Genomic DNA, 11,129 nt, shown 5'->3' with positions numbered 1-11,129 from the left:
GGAGCGAGGACTTTCGCCAAACATCGGGGATTTAATCTCCATTAACTGCTCGCTCTCAGTGTTTATTATAATATGAAATCAAAGCTTAAACATGTGCAACAAAGCAAAAAAAAAAAAACAAACAAACAAAAAAAAAAGGGTACTAGGCCGAAATGAAACTTTTACGGTTACTCAAGAAATCTGCTTGTCTTTAATCTGAATTACAAATATGATTTCAGAGCGTCATTAAATTACTCTTAACATTTTTCACATCTGGCTGAAGTGAGCTCTTGCTCCCCTGCTTCAAAAGTGCAGTGCATGTTGAAAGCAGAAGAGGTCAGTATACAACTAAAGCTTTTCATCACCAGAGCTCCTGTCTCAGTCAGCTTTTCCCAAACATGGTTGATTTTAGCACTGCTAGAAGGGAAAGGAGATATAAATCAGACACATGAATCGGGAGTGCATTTCATTTTTTGTTTTTTATTTCATTGACTTCTGACCCCACATTTACATTTCAAGTCTACAAGGCCGGGGAAATAGATTGAATAATGATTCATGTTCACTGGCTACATACATTTCTGTTAATTCCCTGATAATGCTGGATATTTAACGCCCACTTGAGCTGTCAATAGCAATAAGGGGCCAATCTTATTACACCCAGTAAATATTGTGAAGACATTATTTGTTTTCACTTTCACGCTCAGCCCCTATTTAAAGCTTTTGACGTTGCCAATTAGAATTAAGCCGAAAAAATATATTTTTACTCTTTTTAAAAAAAAAAAAAATCATTCTTAATACACCTATGCTGTGTTGTGATATTAATCGTTGCTGCACCGAAACCACATGTCTGCTGCAGCATTAGAGGGGACTCACAGAAAATGTTTGTAAACCACTGTAGGTTCAGTGATCTAATCAGAATGTGAAGTAAATGAGTCACTAGGATGAAAGTGGCTGTTCAAAGACAAAGTGAAAAGAGAATAGATTAATTTGTTTAAAAACTGAGTAATTGTGGAGGGTAAAAATGGAACATGTCGTATGAACGTCAATGCAAAGTCAAAAGAAAAGTGAACAAAATGGTTGTGCTTCAGTTGGCTGATAAAAGTGTAAATACCCGATAAATGGTAAGGTTAAGAATTGCAATAAATAAATAACAAATGACTTTATCTCCTCCATTATTGACAAATGACTTGAGGTCTCTGCACTGACATCTGCTGGCGCTACGTGAGAATGCGGAGCTCCGCCTGGATCAATTTTGGGGCCACTTTTATTAGTGATTCTGTTTCCTGTAAATTTTGCTCAAGTTTGTTTTCTATGAGAAATGTTTCTTTACTAATGGCTAAAACTGATGTAGGTCTTGAAGGTGTGTCCAATTCCAATATAAACAAACATGTGAGTCTACCTTTAGTCCACCTTTCACTGAATCTGGAGAGGCTTGGTAGTAGAATAGCTGTCGAGTACATCAACTGCGGTTTTGTGCAAAAATACTCAGAGCAGAAATTTAGCTAATGACTGTTTCCTGTTTATTATGCTTCAAGGAGGCAGAAAGTAGCAGATGTATAAATTAATTAGTGACTACATCAAATTTACCAACCCTCAGTCGGTTGTGTAGACAAACATCCACTGAAGCGGTTCTGAATACGAGCTTGCCACAGAAATGTTTGATTTATTCTTTATTCATAAGATTTGTTGCTGATTCATTTCTCAGCACTGTTTGCTAAGTAATAATCATTGACATTTGTCAGAGGTTGATGGTTAACTGACACTAAGATCATCACTTATAATCTCGAAATCACTAACCTCTCTGAGGAACAGAAGCTTCACATATGAATCACTCAAGCAAAGTGCAAAGCAATCACTTGATAAATGATCTAAAGTACAAATGAAGTCTTCCTCTGTGCACTTTCAGAGCAACCTAATTGTCCCTTGACTTGAGAAAGAGACACAGTTTGAAAGGGTGTGATTGAAAACAGCTGAAGTGTACCAGTTGAGAGGAAAGCACCTGATTTGTCAAACCAGCCTGGTCTCTCCTTTCATTTTCGCTACTCTGTCCCAGGCAGACAGGCAGACACAGCCACATATTAAAAACGAGGAGGAGAAGGTAGTATGCTTCTCTTTTCCACCAGTGTTGAGTAGCTTACAGGTACACTATAATAGTGATTAGATAAAGATCACATTTACTTTTAGCAGCAGCAGCAGCAGCAGAATAAAACCAACTGATTCATGCTGATGCCATTTTGAGTCACCTCTTGTTTCACATCTTCTGTTCTGAGTGAAGTTAAAGTCTGCATGATGTAAGTTCAGGACACACACACACACACACACACACACACCCCCACACACACACACACAAGAGGGATTCAACTAAATCACAAAAATATTACTAACACCGTATATAAAATGGTTTGGTGTGTTTTCGGATTTTAGGGAAGAACCAAATCTGGTTACATTTTGGACACTAAAGTGTCCGGACATTGTCTGTGGTTCTCTTTTGCCCAACCCCCCCCTTCAGCTCTGCTGGCGTTTCTCCCCCGCTTACTGGAATGGACTCCTGACGCGACAGAAATAGAGCAGGCCAGCTCTTACAGCTGCACCGTGTGATAACCAAACTGCAAAGCTCCCACGCAAACTTCAAACCATCAAAGTCGCCGTGGAAACGTGTCAGTCTTGCGGGGGGGTTTTTTAAGCACTTGTCCGGCCTCTTTAAGTCATAAAAGAAACGGTGGACGAGACTCACTTTCCATTCATCTGGATGCGTGCGTAAAATCACAAAAAATAAAATAAAATAAAAATAATTAATTAATTAAAAAAAATGTGCACAACTAATCAGTTTGGTTTCTGTTTGGTTGTTGTCAAGTAATTTCATTGACAAACAAAGTTGCGCTATTATGCACAAAACTGCACGGTTTACTTGCAGCGCATGGAGTGCGCCGCAGTCGCTGCGTCAGAGGACACGTAACGGGGCATGCCCGAATCTGACAGGCCTGGCCGCAGAGGAGGGGCGGGAGACACAGCGGCTTTTTGCTATAGGAGGCAGCAGGACCACCGTACTCCAGCACCGACTACTCCTGCACAGCCAAGGTAAGCCCCTTGTGTCCTACTTGGAGCCTTTATATTGCGTCAGATCTCTGCCAGCTTGGTTTAACGCGAGGTTTGCTGCGTCAGAATTCACAGGAGAAGTTTGCTGATGCTTAATTTGTGCATATATGCGTGCGTGTGTACGTGAGAGAGAGGGAGAGAGAGGAAGAGAGACTTGCTGCAAAGATGAAGGCACTTCTAGAGAATTGGATATAAAGAAAACTAAATAAGTAAAATGGAAAAGTTTAAATTATTTCACCAAACCAGACAGCTGAAGGTTTTTTTTTTCTGCTGTGTGAGGTACAGAGAAGGGTGTGGCCCTTTATTTATAGAGCCCCAGTCCCCCTTCAGACACTGATTGTGATATTAAGTTAAACGCCTCCTGCTATTTTTGGGAAAGCGCCACAGCTGTCCTGCCGCAAACACTGAGCATTTAAAACCAGGAGAGTGTTTCATTTCTTTTATTTACAAACAATTTTAGTTCATGTCAGGCATACTGTTTGCATTGTATTTTGCTTACATACAAACTCATTAGTTTCTGTCATTTGCATTAAGAACGTTGAAACTTTAGTCTCCATGACATTTTTGAACGGATCCTTTTGAAAGTTGATGCATGGCAGAGTGCAGAGTGTGGCAAGTCATTTTCCCTGCAGGTTTATTTAATGTAGTTCCCATGCAGTGAATCAGTTCAGCTGCAGGCACTTCTTTAGCTGTTCATCTTTTGATCCTGGACTCTTCTGGAATATTGATGTAATTACAGGAGGTGCAAAACAGGCCTGACACTAAAAGGGGACGTTTTGATATGTCTTTGCATCATAATGACTTGCACATTCAAGGGCTACTGTCCAATTCAAAATGACACTGATGGTGCTTTTAAGTCAGCATTATTTCTTCTCTCTTCCTCTCTCTCTCCCTCTCTCTAGAAAGACATTTTTGAGCAGCAGCGACACAGGAGACCAAATACAGACATGGTGAGTAGACAAAACTGTTCTCATCACACCTTGTACGAATTTATGTGGCGTTCACTGACAACTGTGATGTGCATTTGTAGGTCTCTGCCAGATTTGCACATCGAGACACTGATTTTTGTGAGGACCAAATCACTACAACTTAGTCACACTGGAATGAGGGAGCCTGTGAACAACCATTTCAAAAATGATTTCACTTGGCTTCAAGTGTGGACGTTGACTGGGCCATTTTAATAGTTGAACGTACATTGATTTAATTGTTCGATTGTTGCTTTCGGTTGTATGTTCAGAGTCGTTTGGAGTCTCTGCGACAGCGTCAAGTCATTTGCTGCCTGAAAGACTTTCCTCTAGTAGTATACTCCTCTAGTAATTTTCTCCTTAGTTCTGACCTTCTTTGCTGCTCCAGTGATGAAACTCTCGTCTCCACAGCACTCACTACGGGGATGATGTGTTCAGGGTGATGTTGAGATCTAGTTTTCCCCTCACATACAACGTCTGTCAAGTAAGCCAGAAAGTTTTGGTCTCGTCTGACTGGAGCACAGTTTTACCCTTCTTGCAAACTTCAGATAGGACATTTCATTGCCATTAGGGCTGATTGGGGTGCACGATTAAAAGCTCTACTGTTGACAGATTCTCTCACCTCAGCTGTGGATCTCCGCAACTCCTTCAGAGTTGGCTGCTTCTATCTTAGTAAAGGAGGCTGAATGCAAATGTTGCTAACATTTTCTTTACGGGTCACAGCTGTGTCCTGCTTTACGCTGATCTATCTCATAAAAATACCAATGAAACGCTTCAAGTTTTGTGATTGATATTGCCATTATCAATTCCACATGAAACTGTGGAGGAGATCTTTGTGTCTGCTTGACATGCTCGGTTTTTGTGTACCACTGAATGAAGTGAGGACGGCCACTGTCACCTGGCACCGTATGAGCCCTCCCCATCATAAAGCCGGCAGTGTAGGGTGTCACTGCCACCTCGTCCCGCATCTCAGACACAGCAGACGAGACGATTCCAAAGTCGGTGCTCTGACTTCTCTGATGGCGTGCAAACTTTCAAAATCTGCAGAATTTTGGTCATTTCAGAAGAAATAATAATTAAAAAAAAACAAAAAAACAAGCTACACTAGGAGCGAGAAGACAGCATTCAATCCACATTTGCTCTCGTTAATATAATTGTTTAGATAAAAGCTTGTTGCTAAGGCCAGATATTTGGGACCTTGTTGCTATGTGGTTGAAGCTGTTCAGCTGTCGCGCAGAGCGATGGTTGCACAGCATTTGAGCATGTGCAGGCGGCAGAGGGGAGTACATTCTCGCTGCGTGTCGTAATGCTGCAGCAATCTCCTCAACTGCAGCTGCAGTAAGAACTTGGAGTAAATCAACCTATTTTCTCACAGCCATCTGTGGACAATGTGAAGGGCTCCGGGTCAAGAGGGAGCAGAGTTAGATGTACAGTAGGTGTGTCCGTCGTTGTATTGTATTTCAGACCCTTGTAAAGACAGGTGGTCTGTGCGAAACCTGACACCTGCCGCATGTAGACACATACTTTAGCATTGCTTTGCACATGACTGGGTGGCTCCTGCTAAACACAGGATTTATTTCTCCTCAAGCTGAGGTCTGAGTGGCTAATTGTTGTAGTTTTGTACTGGTGTCTAGTCACTCTGAGTTTATCATTCTAAGATTCACATATTATATTTTTTGTGTTATTTAAGATTCTAAAAAAATGTAAAGGGGCATACTTTCTTGACATGACTGTATGTCAGTAGAGCCTTGAAAAGTTTTCATTTTCCTTGACCTTTTCCATAGTTTGTCAAGGGTTAACCACAACTTCAGTAAATTGAATTTGGGATTTTATGAGGTCCACAAACAAGTGCACAGTTGTGAAGTCAGATGAAAAGGATTAAAGTTTTGACAATACTATTTAAAGAACATTTGTATCAGAAAATTGGGTTGTGCATTAATATAAAGACCCTTTACTCAGAAGTGCGTTGACTTGTTTCTAATTTAATCTAAATGTAAATGCAGCTGATCTGTGAAAGCTTCAGAGGTTTGTTAGATAAAAATAGAGAACAAACAGGAACACATCAGGCAGGTCAGAGACGAGGCTTAAAGCAAATTATCAAACAATATTTCATTTTGGTTCTAACAGAGCATTGCTCAGTTCATCCATGACTATACCAATTTAACCCTTACCGGGTTGCGGAGGGCTTCAGTATTCAATGGGAGAGAGATGGAGTATGAAAAACCAAGACGATCAAGAGGATCCCGCTGACTCCTGAGAGGCTCCACAGATCGACAGCTCAGGTGGAAGAATATGTCGGCATGACAACTATTTGTAATGCGCTCCACAAATTTGGCATCCAAGGAAGTGTGGAAGAAGTCCCATTTGCAGTTTGCTACAAGCCGTGTGGAAGATGTTGCAACCAGATGAGACCAAAATTCATCTTTCTGGCCAACATCCAACGTGCTACATGTGGTGTAAAAATTAGAAATGCACGCTACCGTGAAGGCACCAGGCCCATAATGAAACATCATGCTGTGGTGGGAATGGCTTTTTTTCAGTGGAAGAAGGAAGAAGAACCAATTCTCAATGGTGTTGTTTTTCATACATCTTGTAGCTCTCACTGGGATTTAGCTCAATGATATGTATCGGTTAAAAACCGTTCAACTCAAAAATAATAATAAAAAAACTAACAAAGTATACAGAAATAGGGCGATCATACAATGACATAACATTATGCATCGTAGACGTTCAGCATCCTTAACGTGACTCTTTTTTTCTCTTACTTCAATAAAAATATCTCGGTTTTGTTTTATTTTTCAAACAGGTGTTCAGAGGTACAATATCTGATGCTCCGGACTTTGATCCCAGCGTTGATGCTGAGACTCTGTACAATGCCATGAAAGGCATTGGTGAGTTCCTCATTCCTCTGTAACTCATGATCAGGATGATATACGTTATCTTTACTCTGTCCTAGCTCGGCGAGTAAACTAAAAAAAGCTGCTTTGTGCTCTTCAGGCAGTGACAAGGAAACGATCTTGGACCTGATCACGTCTCGGAGTAACGCACAGAGGCAAGAAGTCATCTCAGCGTACAAATGCAGCTTTGGGCAGGTGCACAAAAGATTCACACAGGACTTTTATGTTCCAGTCCCAAACGCTTTTCTCAACCTGCAACATCCTTTTTGTCTCCTCAGGATCTGATTGAAGATCTGAAATATGAGCTCACTGGAAAATTTGAGCGTCTCATCGTGTGTCTGATGAGAACCCCTCCGTACCATGACGCTAAGGAAATCCATGATGCAGTCAAAGTATGCCATTTACTCTCCTTCTGGTAATTATTCGAAGGAGCTCTTGCTCCACGTTCACCCTCGCGCTTTCCTTCAGGGAGCCGGAACAAACGAGAGATGCCTGATAGAAGTCCTGGCATCCAGAAATAACAAACAGATGCAAGACATGGTGGCGGCCTACAAGGACGGTAAGACGTGAAGGACATTTGGATTTTAAGAGATTATTTTATTTATTTTTTTCATTTGCCAGTATTTCATTTTGTATTATCTCAAGCCTATGGGAGGGACATAGAGGAGGATGTTATTGCGGACACGTCGGGTCACTTTAAGAAGATGCTGGTTGTTCTGCTTCAGGTTTGTTGAGCGAAGAGACCCGACGCGGACGTTGCATTAATGTCTTTACAGCCCATATGATCAGCAGTGAGTTAATTTGATGTCATGTTTTCAGGGGACCAGAGATGAATCGGGAGTGGTGGACGCAGACCTGGTGGAGCAGGATGCACAAGTGAGAATAATTATGCAGACGATGCAGGTTTAGGTTATTCAGGCTTTCAGTTAATTCAAATACTTTTAATTTAACGTATTTTCCACACTATAAGGCTCACCGGATTATAAGGGGCACCTTCAATGAATGGCCTATTTTAAAACTTTTTTCATATATAAGGTGCACCGCATTATAAGGCGCATAGAATAGACGCTACAGTAGAGGCTGGAGTTACGTTATGCATCCACTAGATGGAGCTGAGCTAAAGTGAATATCAACAAAACAGTCTGACTCCGGTCAGCGAGGAGAGCCTTCCGCAACTGGGCCGGGGCGTGGCCGGACGATGGTCACCCTTCTCCGTTTGCGCACAGCATGTTGGTGGAGAACGTGGTGCTAAATGACCTGCAGACGACCTGATTATAGACCAGTGGTTCTTAACCTGGGTTCGATGAGTCGGTCTCAGGCAGGGGCGGATCTAGAAAAATATCTATGGGGTGGCAAGAGGGGGGTAATGATTTTTTCAGGGGTGGCAGCATATATATATATATATATATATATATATATAAAAAACATTTGACTTAATTTACTTGATGATTTACTTGTTGCAAAAATATTTTAAACTTGCATTGTTTCAAAATGAGCTTCATGTCACACTGAGGATTAAATATCATTTATTAATGTAGTATAGTTAACTATGGCGCCTATTAGTCGCCATGTGATGCTCTTGAGTTATGTCCAGAAAACCATTCTATTGCAAATGCAGGAAGAGCAGAAATCTGTCGCAAAAATATTAGTAGCGCCATCATTTATTATCAGATATCTATTAAAACAAAGCTGAGAAAATTGATGTTTGCGGCATAAATTCTCCCTGAAACAAACCTATAAACAGTTTGGTTTCTGTTAGTCCTGTCAAGTTGCAAGAAATGGCAAATTTATCTTATATTGATAAATCGTTTTATTTTAAATATGCTGCAGGAGTCGTAGTTTGGTGACTGTTATAAATATCGCCACGTTTTACTAACAGAGGTTCAGTTTTTGTCGCTAGTTTAACTTTTAGGAATTGCAGCGGCTGCAGTAAAGCTGATAAACCGGTGAAGAACAAAGCTAGATAAAACCACTAATACTGTATTCTGCTTTTTCTTGCTCTGTGCTTTACCCAACACGCGGACCCGTTGCCATGGAAACGGACAGACAACAGATCAAATGGCAGATAGAGCGGAGATTACCGATCTGAGGAATCAACACCAAAATCAAACATTTCCCACACAAAAAAGTAGCAAAAGCACCAAAACAGAACATCCAGTCTGTTACATTATGTTGTCAGGCTTGATGTCTATATTGTGATTATTAATAAGTTTTCGCCTGAACACCGCGGTGGTTGATTAACTGATTTAAACAGCTGCTCTACTGATGACTGGGTGGGCGGCTTGTCCTGTTTTAGTGCTAACTGAACCAAAACACACCGGACTGCGCAGCACATGCTAATGTTATCAAAGGCACTAGCAGGCTAACAACAGTTAGGCTAGCATAACTGACTCACTGCTCACTTTCTCAGCGTTTTCTTTAAATTAAAACTTTTTCCTCACCTGTTAAATCTGAAACCCGTGAACATTGTTGTCCATGACTGTCGTAGGGTTGAATTAACCGCTAAATATTGCGTCGTTTTTTCAGATTCTATGGGTGAGTGTCAGTGACGTGCGGTCAGGGGAGGCAGGTGAGGTCATCATGGAAAAATAATATATAATAATAAAATCATTTATAAAGATAGTTTCACCCTGGGGTTTGTACTATAAAGTACCTATTTTTCATTTAATTTAACCAAATCTGATGAGTTTTTTCCTCCAAAATCGCTGAATTTTCGCATTTTCTCATTCAAATGCTTGGAAGCGAAGCCGGTGAGGCAGCAGTGAGCCGAGCCTCACCTGGGATTGCGCAACCTCTCGCTAACTGCACCGGTTGCCATTCTATGAGAGCATGTTCATCCTGCCTGTACGTCGCCAATAAAATGGTTAAAACATTTAATGTATGAACTGATTTTCCATAATTTAGCTTATGTACTTAATGTACTGTGTTTTTATTGTCACTAACTGTGTGTGTAACGTGTTTCGTGTGCTGAGGAGCGATCAGAAACCGCAGAGAACAGATTCAAGGTGAGGCAGGCAGTTCTCGTGCCTCATCGCTGGGGGCGCTCATGAACCCAGATATTGTGACTCCACAACTGGAGAGTAAGAGACGGTAACAGCGAGCTAGCCATACAGTAGCTGCGCTGATGCAGAGAGCGAGAAAGACGTGATTTCGAGTTTTACTTTAACGGTTTCTCCCTTTGCTGTTAAGCACAGCACGAAATTAATAATATCTACATGTCTAAGTTTGATTGAGATAACGGAATTATTCTGCGGCGGCGGCGCGGCTAAGCATCACATGTTAAATAGTCTTTTTGCCCTCCAGCATTGTACGCATGCGCAAAATTTCCTTACGTAAATAACATGCAGGGGGTCTAGATTTGCAAATCCGATTATAATTAAGTCGGTGCCTCACCAGCTATGAACCTCACCGCACGTCACTGGTGAGTGTGGTATTTTCCTGACCACCTATATTCCTGACTCAGTGGGCAGCAATTAAATGGCGCATGTGTGGCTTGCCGCTACTTAACAGTGGGTGTCAGGTTACGATGTGTTGCATTCAATGTTATCGGAAAAAAGAGTTCCTTGCGCTTAATATCCGATTTTCCATAACTATTTATTGAATTCATAGTCCCCAGCTGGGGTGGCAACAGGGGTGGCAAGGCTCTAAGTTGGGGTGGCAACTGCCACCCTATGCCACCCCAGTAGATCCGCCCCTTGTCTCAGGGGTTCGGCGGAGCCTCTGCCGCGGAGGTAAAGACACACTTGTGAGTCGTGATGACGCCCCGCTTTACCATCACTCGCTGCAGAGGATGACGTTACATTGCTTAGCCAATCAGTGCTGCGGAGGAGCACTGATTGAAGGAGCTCCACTCTTAGAATGGATTTGAACTTGTGTCTTTTATTACTTCAGCAAAGCTCACCGTTTTTACCAAATTCTGTAGCTTTCGGTGCACAGTGATCCCTCGCTATAACGCAGTTCACCTTTTCGGAACGCAACCCCCGCGAAAAACGAGGGATCACTGTACTTCTAAATCTGCTCCTTGGTCGCATCTTTTCGGGGTTGCTACTGCCTCTAGTGCCGTGGGGGTAGTAACACAACTAATATAATTACATTACTAAATCAGAATACCGCAAAGTCTTTATTTATTATTAATTTTTTATTCTCTTACGAATGAAGAGCTACTTAAATGACCTAAACAAGACCTTAAAGT

General features: G+C 41.6%; 1 protein-coding gene across 2 annotated transcripts in view; it reads left to right on the top strand.

The window, feature by feature from the left end:
• The first annotated feature begins 2,954 nt into the window (after nucleotides 1-2,954).
• The window catches only part of anxa6 (annexin A6), a 24,377-nt gene continuing 16,202 nt past the window's right edge, over nucleotides 2,955-11,129 (top strand). For both annotated transcript variants that reach the window (XM_016676134.1, XM_016676133.1), the window contains exons 1-8: nucleotides 2,955-3,057; nucleotides 3,978-4,025; nucleotides 6,847-6,931; nucleotides 7,038-7,132; nucleotides 7,216-7,329; nucleotides 7,406-7,496; nucleotides 7,583-7,662; nucleotides 7,757-7,813. In XM_016676134.1, coding sequence (XP_016531620.1) covers nucleotides 4,023-4,025; nucleotides 6,847-6,931; nucleotides 7,038-7,132; nucleotides 7,216-7,329; nucleotides 7,406-7,496; nucleotides 7,583-7,662; nucleotides 7,757-7,813 — 525 coding nt within the window. In that variant the 5' untranslated portion in view covers nucleotides 2,955-3,057; nucleotides 3,978-4,022. The remainder of the gene's footprint in view (nucleotides 3,058-3,977; nucleotides 4,026-6,846; nucleotides 6,932-7,037; nucleotides 7,133-7,215; nucleotides 7,330-7,405; nucleotides 7,497-7,582; nucleotides 7,663-7,756; nucleotides 7,814-11,129) is intronic.

This window comes from Poecilia formosa, unplaced genomic scaffold (genome assembly GCF_000485575.1).
Source record: "Poecilia formosa unplaced genomic scaffold, Poecilia_formosa-5.1.2 Scaffold128, whole genome shotgun sequence".
Classification (NCBI taxonomy): Eukaryota; Metazoa; Chordata; class Actinopteri; order Cyprinodontiformes; family Poeciliidae; genus Poecilia; species Poecilia formosa.
This window is presented reverse-complemented; position numbering and strand designations above follow the sequence as displayed.